General features: G+C 37.3%; 2 protein-coding genes across 3 annotated transcripts in view; one reads left to right on the top strand and one right to left on the bottom strand.

Moving 5' to 3' along the window:
• LOC144647380 (uncharacterized) overlaps positions 1 to 15,521 on the bottom strand; it is a 308,906-nt gene that overhangs the window by 25,515 nt on the left and 267,870 nt on the right. The gene's annotated exons all lie outside the window — the stretch shown is intronic.
• Positions 1 to 15,521, top strand: part of LOC144647388 (TBC1 domain family member 10A-like) — a 59,104-nt gene that overhangs the window by 28,097 nt on the left and 15,486 nt on the right. For both annotated transcript variants that reach the window (XM_078507194.1, XM_078507193.1), the window contains exons 9-10: positions 6,509 to 6,570; positions 14,552 to 14,604. In XM_078507194.1, coding sequence (XP_078363320.1) covers positions 6,509 to 6,570; positions 14,552 to 14,604 — 115 coding nt within the window. The remainder of the gene's footprint in view (positions 1 to 6,508; positions 6,571 to 14,551; positions 14,605 to 15,521) is intronic.

Raw genomic sequence — 15,521 nt, 5'->3', positions numbered from 1 at the left:
AGGGACAGTGTCACCAAGATTTAATAAAATTTAAAACTCTCAAGACGGTAACCTGGTAGGAAAAAAGTGGCCTTAAACTTTGACAGTTGACTTGGAAGAAATATATGGGCCTTGAATTGAGAGGGCTTATAAGAGAAAAGGATAAAAAGGGGAATTTCACAGAATCTGCTCAACAGCGTACTCTCGAGCAGCTTTCATTTATCTGCCCACTGTCTTTCTCTCTCTCCAGGTTTTAGTAAGGCCAGACCGCTATGAGTGGATTTACAATTCATATTAACATTTTTTTGAGATTTTTAAATCCCTGTTCGAGCTTTGGGGGGATATTGCGTTGAGTTCTTCGGAAAGCCTCTGTACTATCATACCGTATTTACTCGAATAAGCGCCGCCCCCGAATAAGCGCCGCATTTCGGACAAAAAAGTTAATAAGCGCCGCCCCCGGCGCCGCAGTCCCGATGCGGCGCTTATTCAAGGAAATCTGTTTAACTAGAAAAAGAACTACAAAGCAACTCTTAAACAAACTTGGACATTTCTTTCCATCAAAAGCGACGTTCTGCAGTTCAAAGTGCTTGTTTTACCGCTCAGTTTTTCTATTGAACATTCTTCAGTACAATCTTCAGCAAGAGACGACTTTTGGCAATCAGGGGATCCTATTTTAATAAATGTAAAGGATTAGATTCTTTGTGGCGTCAAACTTTTTAATAAGCACCGCCCTCGAATAAGCGCCGCACTGGAGGCGTAAAAAATTTAATAAGCGCCGCGGCGCTTATTCGAGTAATTACGGTAGTCCCTTTCTTCACCTAGGTCGGCGATAAGGACATACGTGATGTAAGTCATGACGCATCACGAGAGGTGTCCTTATGGAGAGGTTCGACTTTAATAAAAAGAAAAGTCCGAGATAACAAAAACAGCCAAGTTCTCACCTGCTTTTTTTTGTAAAAATCTGAACGAAAAACATTTGTATCTTTTAACTTGCCCTAAAAAGAATTGATTCGAAATTAATTTCAAATCAATGAGGAAAATGTGTTAGCTTCACTGTTATTATGTTGTTCTTGCCGCGAGTAAGCCACGCCTTCTTCGAACACGATAATTACTGATGACACAAACGTAAAGTCATGTTCATTTCAAAATCAGCTCGCATTATGCTTATTAACAGATGAGCTCTTTTGTTCAACATTCAGACCACTATGTCAGAGATCTAAAGAGGATTCGGAGGCACCGCTTCCACCCCCTCCCCCCGCCTTCCTACAACAACACCAAAAAAAAACCCAAACTCCCAGCTATTATTAATGCAGATTTACCGCTAGAAGCCGAGTATATTTTAACCGCGTCAGTCAATAATAAACCGGTATTTCTATGCATAAATGCTTCTGAAACAAACTTCCGTGTCTCTCGTGCTTAGAAATGGACTTTAATAACTCTGATCATTCATTGATTTTTATCTGATCGCCAAATGAATAAACTTAATTAACACATTTAAAAGCCCACATTTCGTACCAAACTGTACAACCCCAGGGCTTATACAAGCAGATTTTTGCACTTTCTTACACGGTTGGGGAGCGTGATGGCCTAATAATGGTCACTGCGCTGGACTCTGGACCAAACAGTCCTGGATAGAGCTTTTGGGGGACAATGCGTTAAGTTCTTTGGAAAGCCTCTCAACTCCCAGAGTCCCTTTCCTTACCCAGGTGTAAAAATGATTACCAGTCAATCTTTAGCTTTTCGGGAAGGGAGGTAACCCTGCGATGGAATAGCATCCCATCCGGGTGGAGTAAAAAATACTCGTTGTCGCTTCACGTTGCGGAAACCGGTATGAGCTCCGGCCTGATGGGCCACTAGGCTCGTAACCTGCCTATTGAGAGACCTGGCGGAGAACTACATAAATGGACCGGGCGGCCATAATTTTTTTATCGTGAATTGAGGCACGGCGCTCCCACATTAAGGGGTGACATGGCATAACGAAGAGTAATTGATAATCCATTCCCCGAACTGTTCCAAATTCAGGCCACTGTGTAAAAGAACAAAAGAGGATGCGAAGGCACCACTTCCACACCCCCTCCCCCCCCCCCCCCGAGCCCCCTCAAAAAAAACAACACCAAAAAACACCCCAAACTCCCAGCTATTATAAATGCAGATTTACCGCTCAAAAATAAACCGGTATTTCTATGCATAAATGCTTCTGAAACAAACTTCCGTGTCTCTCGTGCTTAGAAATGGACTTTAATAACTCTGATCATTCATTGATTTTTATCTGATCGCCAAATGAATAAACTTAATTAACGGAGCTCGAGCGCAATCTATAAATACACGTCAAGCTCAAACGATGTTCATTTCACAGCAGTTAGAATTTTACTCGAGCTTCTGTATCTCTTCGACTTTCATTGCTGATAACGAGCATTCTGCCTGGAGACACAAAACTTCGTTTGGCCAAAAGGTAGGCGAAAAGATTTAGAGGAATCTTTAAGCGTGAAATAGTTAAAGAAAGGCACTTTAAGAATTCCTTAATTTGCATATTTGTGAAAACAGCCAGATAACACGAACAGTTGAAGTTATGTCTGACAGGTATTTTCACTAGTATAAAACCGTTCTATGACATTCTTGCTTTCCTAGTAATTTTTAAAGAAAAAGTAAGAATGACCCTGTTACGGAATGGGCAATTTCTTAAACAGTGATTTGAAAAATGCGAGCAACAGAAGTTCTTGTGAAACGAATATTGAATAACAACAGCGTATAATCTCGACAACAAATAAAATAAAGTTGCCGACATAAAAATTTTGAGAAACGATCGTACGCTCAAAAATCGCCATATCTTTGGCAAAGATCATGTATTTGTTTAAGATAAGCAAAGAATACATGGAAACTGCTTATTATAAACGACTGTAACCCTTTCATGTTTCTCCCGATTATTTGCTGTTAAGGTGGCCCGCGGTTAATTCCGGGAGCGAAGGTGCTATTTTTGAAATCGAATTTTGGGGATGAAAACCGTAACCGATTTCTCTGATTTTTGGTAGTCGTAAAAACAAATGTTTAAATTTAATAAAGCTTTAAAATTTGGAACAAACAAAAACAGTGAACACGAAATATAAGCACTTTTAAATTAACATATTTTTTAATAAAACGCGAATATTTTCAAAACGCGAAGATAGATTTTTTTCTTATTGCTGTCAATACGTTCAAATTATCCAAGAATTCATGTGAGCAAGTTTCAACGAAATCGGCTGGGTAGAAATTGCTGCACAGTTGACTGTTTGATTTTAGCTTAAAAATATTATGCTGGTGTATTTTTGCCAGTTGTTACAACAACGCTTGTGTAATGTTTTGATTGCATTGATTATGTGAAAGCTTAATACCAGCTAAAACAATGCTGAAAATTCTGAAAAGATCGGAAACTCCTAGCAAAAGTTATAAGCAATTAAAACAGAAGATGTTTACGGTGCGTAAAGTGTATTTTTTAAAATATTCATTGTTTTTCGAACTACAAAAAAACTACCGATTTTTTTTCTTTTATTTTTAAGTATGAGAAAATCCAGCATGTACACAAACGGCCTTATCTAGTTTCGTGTGTGTAGACTGGATTCAACTCGCCGAATTTAGTACGTGAAGATGGCTACCTCTCGTCTTCCATTTTGAAGCGCTTTGGAAACTCTTGTGTTCCAGTAAATTATTCAAACTTGCCGCATTCCCAAGATTTTTTAGCACCTTGAAATAAACGGGCGTTCATTTCCAGGTGCTAAATAATCTTGAGAATGCAGCATGTTTGAATAATTTACTGTTAGTTGAGGGGTTTCCAAAGCGCTTTAAACTGAAGGACGAGAGGTAGCTATCTTGAAGAGCCAAATTTGACGAGTTTCATCGAGACTTCACGCTCGAAACTAGATGAGGGCGTTTGCTTATATGTTGGATTTTTGTATACTAAAAATTAAAAGAAAAAAAAATCGGTCGATTTTTTTTAATTCGAAAAAGATTGAATTTTTCTAATTTGCAATTTTTGCACCGTAAACCACTTATGCTTCATTTGATTATAACTTTAGCGGAGAATATCAGATCGTTTCAGATTTTTCAGCAACTTTTTAGGAGGTATTGAGCTTTCAAATGACAGAAGTGATCTTAGCATTAATTAAGCATTGTTGCAATAGCTGGCGAAAATATCCAATTACAATATTTTTATGCGAAAAATAAACAGTCAACTGTGCAGCAATTTCTACCCAGCCGATTTAGTTGAAACTTGCTCACATGAAACCTAGGCTTACTTGAAGTAATTGACCTTAATTAGAAAAAAATCTATCTTCGCGTTTTGAAAATATTCGCATATTTTCGAAAAAAAGGTTTTCCATAAAGTGCTTATTTCTCGCGATTGTTTATATTTTGGGCTTTAAAAGGTAAAGCTTTATAAAATTTGAACATTTGTTATTACGACTACCAAAAATCAAAGAAATCGGATACGGTTTTCATCCCCAAAATTCGATTTAAAAAATAGCACCTTCGCACCCGGAATTAGCCGCGGGCCACCTTAAATGAGCTGATCCGCTGAAATGGCGCTGAAATGGCCAATTTACTAGAGGTTCCATAATTTTTTATTCTTAACGGTTACATTTCCCCAATTTTTTTATTAATGGAATCAATTCACCAATGAACAAGCTTTGTTCATGGTAAATGGCTAGTTCTAAATCGAGATAACAGTGGAGTTATAAGCCTTTCATTTTGTAGTAAATTTGAGACTGTTCAAAACATCGTTAACATACCTTCGAACTTCTTGGCCGTTGATCATCCAAATTCAACATTTGCCGAATCTATTTTGATATATAGAAAGAAGAAAGATAGTTCTTTATAACTATGCCAAGTATGATCGAGAAACTGTGACGGCAGGTTCAGTGTCGAAGTAACAAGAACACCTTCGATCCGCCATGTTGGCGAGCCGTCACGAACGCTTCAAATCGGCCTTCTCGATATTTTCCAAAATAAAAAGAATTGAAACTTTTTAATATACATTTGGTAGTTAGGACCCTAAAACAAGACTGCATGCCAAATTTCAGCGAAATCGGTGAGGTACGGTGTCCGGCCAAAGTTCGAATCTTATAGACTATGACAATTAATATTTGGTGTGAATATTATCCAGCGAATTGAAATTCTTATTATGCAAGCTTGACAAGTTAATTAAGCTATATCAACAAACTAAAAGTGCTTATGACCATAACAAATATTTTGGCTACAGTCAAATCTCTCGTAAGCGGACACCCTCTGGACACAAAAAAAGTGTCCGTTACGGAAGCTGGCCGATAGATGGCCGCTTACGGGAGCTTGCCCAGCTAACAATTACTGGACGGACGTGAATGACGACAAAACAAACTCTGAAATATTGTACTGTAATTAATGTAAAGTCATTGTGATGAGCGGAGATGTGAAGTTGATTGATAAAAACAAGATACAGAGGTTGTTAATAGGATTTTCTTTGGGGCGTCCGCTTACGGGAGCTTGAAAACAAAGAAAAAGTCTAAGTCGTAATCTCTGAAAGTGTCTGCGGCCGCTTACGGGAATGTCCGCTTACCAGAATGTAAAAATACAGAGTTTGTATGGGAGTTAAAACGGGGTCTCAAACAAGGTGGCCGTAAGTAGAGCTGTTCGCTTACAAGAGTGTCCGTTAAGAGAGCTTCGACTGTAGTTCTAAGCCGCTTTTGGCTGGTGCAAAATCCTTTCTTCTAACGTAATTGAGATGCCTTGCGACCTTACAGCACAACAACAGTCATAATTGGTGGTTTTGCAACCCCGCTGCTGATGCGCAGGCTACGCTGGTGTTTACGACAATTTCTGACAGTTTTCCCGAGGGGTCTACGATTATACAGGCCAAAAATAAGCATTTTTACTTGAAATATCGCTGCAGTGCAAAGTCCAATAACTTTGAAACTTCGCAATATGTTTATTTGGTTTTTAATTAGCAAGTACTTTGGTTTAAAATAAAAAAATTGGTTCATTTGACCTTTACATGTAATTCATTATTTCATTGCAGAAAATGTACATGTATGGACATGTAACACGCAATTGCTAAATACTTGACCATAATTGATCTAATTCCAGTCATACAGGGATAATGGTCACTGAATTTCAGATCCATAGCTGTAATATCTGAATTAAACAAGTTATTTATTTTATTTATGTATAATTTTATATATTTTACATCTGGTGTGTATATAGCTATTTGTGTATAAACTTCTTATTTTACATCTTGTTTGTGTATAATTTTCACAAACGAGATAGATGCAATTGTTTTTATTATGTTTCTTTATTTGATTTTTAGAATATAATTAATTCAATACATGACATCATGAGGGAGATATTGTTACATTACCACAGCTGCAGCCAGTGACTCATACAAACCTCTAACGTTGTTGTTACTCACTGCGGTGTGGCATGCCTTTGAAGCCAAAAAAGTAGTTGAACAATAACTGCCCGTTTTTTAAGCTTCTTCAAGCTACTTGTAACACAATATGGTAAGTATGTTTTCCTCATCTTTCAGAAAATTCACCACATAGACCCGTTGATGTACATGACTGAATGGTTTATGTGCCTGCTGGCAAGGTGAGAATCAAAAGTGATTCATCTGACATTCTGATTCAACCTTTAATTATTAATTACACCATATAATATAGACTTAATTTAATAGTCTTCTTGTTGGTCTTGTTGACTTTTGATTAGTGCCATTGTCTAGTTCAATATACAATGTAATTCAAGCTGTAAATTACACAATTTCAACTTTAAACCATAATCAATGAAATATGGTCTTTTTATTGCTTCATGATCTAAAATGAAGACCTCACAAACTAAAACAAAGCCCCTTTGATCTAAAGATCTAAAGACATAGTGATAAAAAAACAAGACCATCTTAAATAAGCAAGACACTTGTCTTTCTTTGTTCATTTCTCCATGTCTGGATTTCTCATTTGAAGCAGTTTAATCAGACCTTTTATAAACAAGACTTAATGCAGTTGCTTGCAATTGGCACACCAATTTTTTCGACTTTTTTTGCTTGTTTACAAGGAAAAAGAAGTAGAATAGCGTTTACCTGGGGTAAAATCTGAACCGGAAGGGATTGCATTCTTGTTAACTCTCAAGGGACTGTTTTAATTTCTCAAGGGAATACTTTCCGCTGTGGGTGATCAAAGCGCGTGACTTGTAAAGTGTCACTCTATAGCTGTGCTTCAGCACTTCCGTTCTTGTAGAAAAAACGTGACTTGTCAAATTTACAAACATTATATAAGAATCAAAAACGTGAGTAGCCCAAATCTTACGTCACATAACCAATTAAGAATGTAAGGGGTTCAGCGCTCACAGGCTGCGAAGTTTAAAACGATTAAGAACGCAATTTTTACTAGTACAAGTCTTTAGGCGCTAATATTAATTTAACCTAAAATCACATAGCGAAAACAAAGACCGCTTGGACATGCCCAAGCTATTTAAAACTACCACTGCGTCAGACCCATGTCACGCGATCTCTCGCTTGTAGCTATAAATAATCATTCACCTATTTTTTTCAGTTTGAATACTCTGCGCTCTGTTTGTGTGAAATATTTATTGTTGTGTTACTCAAGCGTTTGGCTCGGAGCGAGTACAAGTCGTACAATTTACCCGGAACGTGTTAAATATTGCAAAACAACGACTTATTTTCTGGATATCCCAATTTTTTGAGTTTACGGTATTTTGAGAATCGAAACGTTATCGAAACGTAAGTTGCAAGCTCAGCAAGAATGTGTCAAAGCACGGGATACACGTCATCGCGCCAGGGGAATTACCAAAAGCTTGTCGGAAGACGCTAAACGGAGAAACACAATGGGATAGCCTTTATAGTCTACTCTTTATTTTGGCGTGATTTGGCTTTCTTTTAAATGAACTGGTTTGGGTTATTTTATTGAACATTCGGAACAAAATAAATATTTGCATGCTAAGCAGGCATTTTTCCGGCTAGGCATGTGGTTTTAAAAAGCAAAAGATGACGTGGTAAAGGAAATAATTCATGTCACGTTCACTCCGTGACTAACGCAAACACGACTTGTGTGTTTCTCGAGTGACTGCTTTTCTAAAGATTTTACTGTGCGGCGCCGTGCCTTTAATTTAGCCAAAGCACTGAAAGAGGTCAGGAGGTCAAACATTACCCGCACGAACACACTAAAACGTTGCTAATAGTTAACCAAAAGGAACTCACTTCGTGACAGTTGATTATTTCTGCTGAGTTGCACAATTTAGAATTGCAACATCATCTAGCAAAGCGCACTATTACTAAAAATAGATTTCACCACAGTGAGTCGTGAGTCGGACAACAATTTTAGTTTTGGCAAAGGCTTTGTATGAAGGGGACGCATTCTTGACAAGAAAAAAAGGGCGAGAAAGGCACAATTTGAGGCCGAGATTCTCGAAAGGCTCGAAAAATGATAGATTTCAAACATTTTTGCTTTAGTAAGTGAAAAACAGATTGAAGGTATCCAAAAAATGGCCCAAAATTGAATTTATTAGTCGAAGATCCGGTAATGACACCTTGATTTCCACTGCAAAATTATTCAGGCTGCCGAGAAATTTAAGCGGCGGATAGCGAATTACTATCGAATTATATAATTGCGAAGGATAGCACTTGTATGTTTGCTTCATTTAGGCACCGGAAAGATCGTCGGTTGCAAGAAGTTCAGAATTCTTCCCGAATTTGACGGCACTGATCGCCGGCCATCCGATCTGTTTCGACACATGGTAGATAGAGGGCGAAAATATTATGCTATTCAAACGCTTTTCTAATGGAATTGACGGCGGGTTTGATTTAAATAAAGCTATTATTTATCCCCATTACTATTACAGACTGCAGCTACAGCTGTCGAGCTCGAACAGTGTATATTAAATATTATTAAATTTTCAGCCACGGATATTGCATTTCTAGCATTCTGATTGGCTCACTCAATCCCGGATGTCAGCTCGTATACCTTAGTTTGACCTTATTTGGAAAATGATTGCGTTACCGTTGCCAAACTAAAATTTTTCTACGGGAAGCGACAGTTCCATCAAAATGGTTTTGAACAGCAAATTTGGCGAGCTTTATGAACAAGAAATAATTAGCGGTGCCTACAAAAACCAAAGAAATGCCATAGTAAATTAAACTACGCAAAACAAAAGGATAGATGCGAAAAGTGTAATTAATAATACTTTTAAACTGAACGCACAGCAAGAGCGAGTGAATAAAGTAGAAAATTAAAGCTAGCAGCAAATAATTTACGAAAGAACGGCAAACTGACACAGTTTCATTCAGTGTACGTCATAAAACTAGGCTCAGCACTTCAGTAAAGTTTGTTACCTTTCAATCTTGGTTTTGTCCTTTCATACTTTAATAAACCTGTTCCACTTTGAGCTCAATTTCGCTTCAAATAATATAGCAGCCTTGATGACAGCCGTGGAGCCGTAAAGAAGTACAATGTAAACACTTGCTTCGTTCGACTTGCACAAGACTTGTAGTTTCCAGAAAAGGTTTTACTTCGGATCTTCTCGTAAATCTTAACTGTTGTCACAATTTCCATGATATTTAGACGACTTTAGAGGGGATTGTTTGAGGAAAATCTTCTGAAGAAAGTTCTCTTGCTCGCTTTCCTCGTATGTTTCATTCAACTCAAGAAGTGAACACCGCGCCAGAAATTTTCGCGCCTCCTCCTACTATCACTTCGTTTACATCAAAATGAAATGTCCATTCGATTTTAACTTGAGAAGAATTTAATAAAACAATTATTCCATTCGCCCTTGTTGGATACGAGTCGTTATAGCCAACTCGGCGCTTCGCGCCTCGTTGGCTATTTACCACCTCGTATCCAATGCGGACTCATGGAATAATTGTTAGTATTTGCCGCGACAATTGTGTAACGAAATTGACCTCTTTAAATATTCGGGTCAGGCAATGGGACCGATCGGACGAGCGTTTCTTTGTGTAATTTTGTGGTGGCATAAATCTGAGGTTAGCTCTGTTGTGTTGCAAAATGTGCCACTAAGAACAGTGTAAACGCTTTGCATTTCTCATAAAAATAAATGTTTTCTTTCAGCAAATCCCGGCAGCAAATCGGGCCTTTATAATCCATTCAATAACTGAGAGTAAAACATTTTACACATTTGATTAAAAATATAACACAAACAGCGGTGATAAACATTATGAAAAATCGCATTTTATAAACTTGACGTTTCGTATGCTAAGCTACATACATTTTCAAAAGTATGACCGTTAAAGAATTTTTGGCAACTATTTATATATTGTATGAAAGGGGTCTGGAACCGAGACTGAGACAATTGATTTTGAAATCCTTGCATCAGGCAAAACTGACCTCCACTGCAAGATTAAAGAGATCTTATACATTAATGAACTTCAACCTTCTTTAAATGCCAATGTCGGCAGTGAGAGGTTGTTACTTTATTAACCAAAATGTAAATATTAAGTTACTGCTGTAGATCAATTGTCTCAGTCTCGGTTCCAGACCTCTTTCATACAATATATAAATAGTTGCCAAAAATTTTAACAGTCATACTTTTGAAAATGTATGTAGCTTAGCATACGAAACGTCAAGTTTATAAAATGCGATTTTTCATAATGTTTATCACCGCTGTTTGTGTTATATTTTTAATCAAGTTACGATGGCCTAAAACCAAGAGTCTATATTTTACACATTTATTGAATAATCGCTCTGTTTGACAAACCTTTTGTTTCAAACCACGGTTTGAGCTTTCTACGTTGCACAGGTAAGGCTTTCCGAAGTCCGAGCCAATCTGGCCATGGTTTTGTGAAACAATCGCTAAATATGCCTCCAAAGTGCCCGCCAACCATACATTGCTCTTACAGAGCGGTTTGTTTGTCGGAATTTTGACTCACACCGGGGGTCATTAGTGCGCTTCGCTAATTGCAACATCATTAAATGTGTTAAGTGATATTTATAAGTGTTTTTGAAGCTTTCGAATAACAAAATGTTTTGTGAAACATTTGAGAAGAAAAATAAGCGATAGGAAAATAGAACGACGTTTCGATGACGCCATGTCATCATTATCAAGTTAAAATTATAATACGGAGTTCAGGCTTATATAGTGATCTAGGGTGTGATAATATATTAGCATATTAAGATTTTAAATAAACAGTTTAGCACGCACAGAATCTGATTGCGTGTTAAGTTTCGGCTTTATGTTTCTAATAAAGAGCATTTCGTAAATTAAACAGTCCAACTTCGTGCGGCATTTCTTTAAAACAGAAAACTGGTCTTGTACATTGTAGACTTGCAGCTGGTGGTCTTCTTTTAAGTGTCGGCTTTGGAGCCTGTTGTGAAATTACTTCCGGTGGAAGCAGTAAACGTTAAACGTTTCTTCCGTTTAGAAGTTAATGCATCGCCATTAGAAAAATAAACAGCAACTGTTTTGCTGGAAATGTAGTCGTTAGAAATAGGATGTGTAGCCGTAAGGTAAAGAATAACGAGGAGAAGCGGCTTTTGGTAATATCCAAACGAAAATTTAACTCTTCAATGTGGGGTTAAGATTGCGTGACGAGACAAAAGGTAACTCTGTCGTGCGTAACCTAACCTGCGATCAGGCGTTATTTTTCTGCATTAAGCCGAGTAGAAATCTTTCTAACTCGAAAGGAAACAACTATTTCGATTAAACATGTTAAAGGCAAACGTCAAAGTTTACCTTTTTTAACCAAGCCAAAGTATATGAGTCGCAAAGCACCCAGCCGTCGCGACTGACAAGTACAGCATTTACTCCGCGAAAATAAAAAAATACTTGAACTGAAAGACGTTTGAATTCTTCCATGATATGTTCGAACAACAATGCCCAGGATAAACCTTCTACTCATACTAACTTCATGCAAAAAAAGTCGATATCTCGAAGAGATCTTTGATTTAATAGCAAATTACTTTTAGCTTCTTATTTTTAAAACATTATTCTTAATTTTACGAACATTATACTTGTAATTTTATATTTTTACCTTTTTAACTTGATTTTTAACCTTGTAATAAGTTTTATTTGATGACCTCCCTGAAAACCACTTTATGTGACGGGGGCGTCCTCTTGAAAAAATTATTTATTATTTTTATTATTTATTTTCCCTGACATCTGGGCCCGGTTGTTCAAAACTCCGATTAGCGCTAATCCGCGATTAAATATGCTAATCGGTGATTAAATTTTAACCTGCAATTAGATTGCGTTGCTCAAAGCCCAATTAGCATTAACCGACTATTAAACTAAGGGTTAAATTTAACCCTTTTCGTAGGTAGTTTAACTTCTTAATCGGCCGATTAAACTGGAAAAAAATGGTGGACTTGTTGAAGTTATCAATATAACGATACCATGCTGGCTTGTTGCGATCAAGAACTACGACCTTTGTCTTTAAAATACTTTTATTTACTTTTTGCTGTACATTTCTTTTCTGTGCAAGCTTTATTTTAAGCTTTATAAAACAAATAAATACAATACAAAAACAAGAACTATGGCCTTGCTGTGGCAGAGTGTCTATAAATAATTCAATACATCCAGTAAATTTCAAACCTTGTAGGGGCAGATTTACGAAGCGTGGTCACGCTCTGAAACCAATTGTCCAAATGCTAGTCAACACTATGATTTAATGCTAGAGGAAACAGGATTATTTTCGAATTGAACCAGTTATTTCGCCACAGCTGTTTTCCTTTTACCACATGTGACAGTGCGGACGCTATATTGGAAACCATCACAGTGTTTACTCAAGGAGAATTGCATTTTGGGATACTAATGGTCGATTAGCGAGACAATACAAGTGGTTTTACACCAAGTACTAACCGTTAATCGGCGATTAACTAATCGCACCTCTAATCAGGCTTTGAGCAACATTCTCAATTCCACCGATTAGCTAACTCGGTGATTTTAATCGACGATTAGGCTTAAGGTGAATCGATCAAAATAAATGGCATGCTGTATGCCTATCAAAAATTTCTAATAATTTCACCATTTCTGACTCGATTTCCCTGAAACTTTCGCATTTTACTCGAAATTTATCAAAGATTAATATGCATGTCAATATGACGATGTAATGATTGCAAGTTTTGCGCTATGTTGCTTTTACTGAACACACCTATATGGATAAAACTGCTATTTACAGAAAACTGAGCGCTAAGATCTCGTTTAAACTACGGCAATTAGCACATTATAACATCTTAATATGACTCTCTAAGTTTCCGCGAAATCGTCGGAACAAAAACCTCGATAAAATTTGATCATCAAAATATTAATCTCGGGCAAACCTATACCTGCCAACTCTCACGCCTTAGGCGTGAGTCTCACGCCTGCGAGTTGAAAACTTCGATCTCACGCCAACTCATGCTTACGAACAAATTTCTCACGCCTAGTCAAAAAATGTGAGTTATTACAATCACAAACGACACAGTTTCCAAAAAAATGTTAACTCAAACCAATGTGAGAAACGAAAACTCCATGTAAAATGAGTAAATGGCGATACTTTCCCAAAATCTCAGAGTTTTGACAAAAAAAGCATTGGGAACAATGTCGTGTTTAGCAAAACACGTCCACACACTGGAATCGGGATATGTTCGGAACGTCTTTGGAATACTTCGGATGTCTTCGGAAAACTTTGGACATTGTCGTATCGTCTTCGGAAATCCTGGCACTCTCAGCATAAAAATCTCACTCCTTTGACCCACAAAAAGTTGGCAGGTATACTACCAACCTCGAGGCTTGGAACGCTCCAGCGCTTTCACGTTTCGCCCAAAAGTACCATAACCGAAGACAAAGAAAGTTCAATGCATCGGTTTTGTTAGCTCCAATTCACATTCGGCTATTTGCAACGATGAAAAAGTTTGAGCAAATATTATAAACTCAACATTTGCGTCAAAATGCAAGAAAGTCGCCAAATTTACGTTTTTCTAAATTACATGAAAACTAACCGTACTAATAATTTGATAAAAACAACCAGAACATTAAATTGAACATCTAACACAAACTTTGTGCTACTCTACATTTCTGCAGCTGCCTTGATTTGGATGAAATAATTTTTTTTAAGTGAAGCACTACTCCGAAGTCTCTCTTTTGAACACGGCCATGTTCTCGTTTGATTTCTACAGCTAACGCTATGCAAATTGCCTTGGATTTGATGAGAATTTGAAGAATTAACACATGGATAAGGGGGTGCATTTTACCCCATAAAACAGCGGTTATTTGAATTACCGGTACAATAAACCTACAATGTGTTAATTTTAACTTTAGTACCTGCAACCCTTTCAAATTTCATGTGGCTTCAATTAAGGACACCTCTGACATCATAACATGAAGCAACTGAACACTGTCAATGCACCCCCCTATCCATGTGCAAATTTTTCAAATTCTCGTCAAATCCGAGAAAAATTTGCATAGCGTTAGCTGTGGAATTCAAACAACAACATGGCCGTGTTCACAAGAGAGTTGGAGTAGTGCTTCACTTTAAAACATTATTTTATCCGAAACAACAGTTTTAATTTTTTATAGTATGTAAACACCTCCATTAAAATGGCTTTTTAACTTCATTATCATTTTTCAGGAACCTTCCATTTGCCACAGTACTCCGTGTATGGGACATGTTTTTTTGTGAAGGTTTGTCAATCACAATTGAATGCATTCTGGGGTTTAATAACCAGTACTTGGTTTACCACATATTTGCTTCTAATAAGCAGTCTAACATCTAATTTTTTCACAACCAACTTTCTTAAGCTCTGCTCAGAGGAATGTTGACCTTTTTTAGGTTTATAATACTGTTATCTCAACCAATTCAATACTATCCCAAAAAAGCTTAAGACCTAAAGACCCTTACGAAAATGAAGACGTGCTAAAACTACAGACAAAGACCCAAGAAACTGAAAACCATTAACAATTAAAATCAAAGGCTCCTTTGACAAACAAGTTTGTGATTTATTAAAATAAAATTATTTAAATTGGCAGTAAATAGCAGTTCAGCTGACACAACTTACCATTCCCAGACACCATGCAACTACTCTCCTATCACCTGATGATGACTGCAGCACACTATTCACTAAGGCCTCACTTGTCTCCTGTTAACAGAACTCAGGGCCTCTTGCACATTCAATCTGTCATCAGCTTGAACAAAGTTGTGGAAAGTAAAGACCCTACTGCAGAAGTTTTCGTATTTCAGTGGACCATTTAAAAACCAACCTAAGGGTGTCCTCATGGCACATGGTAATTACTCCCAGAGCCACAACCTTTTTATCCATATTATCATCAACCAAAGCTTCAGATCGAAATTCCTCAGTGTTTCTTGAATCAACTAATGCATAAGTATGATGCAAATGGTTAGTCATTCTTAAGTCTTCTCGGAAAAGGAAGATAAACCGTAGGTCCCGTCTCCTGTATCCTCAGTCTTATAACAGGGGACGTTAAAGAACCCACACACTATTCGCAAAGAGTAGGGCACGAAGTTCCCGGTGTTGTGGTCTGGCCTTTGTGTAGTAAATTACAGTATGTGTACAGCGCATTTGAACATTACATATGAAAAA

Source organism: Oculina patagonica, chromosome 3 (assembly GCF_052425735.1).
Source record: "Oculina patagonica isolate OP01 chromosome 3, crgOcupat, whole genome shotgun sequence".
Lineage (NCBI taxonomy): Eukaryota > Metazoa > Cnidaria > Anthozoa > Scleractinia > Oculinidae > Oculina > Oculina patagonica.
Note: the sequence above shows the minus strand (reverse complement) of the source record. Positions and strands in the feature narration are given on the sequence as shown.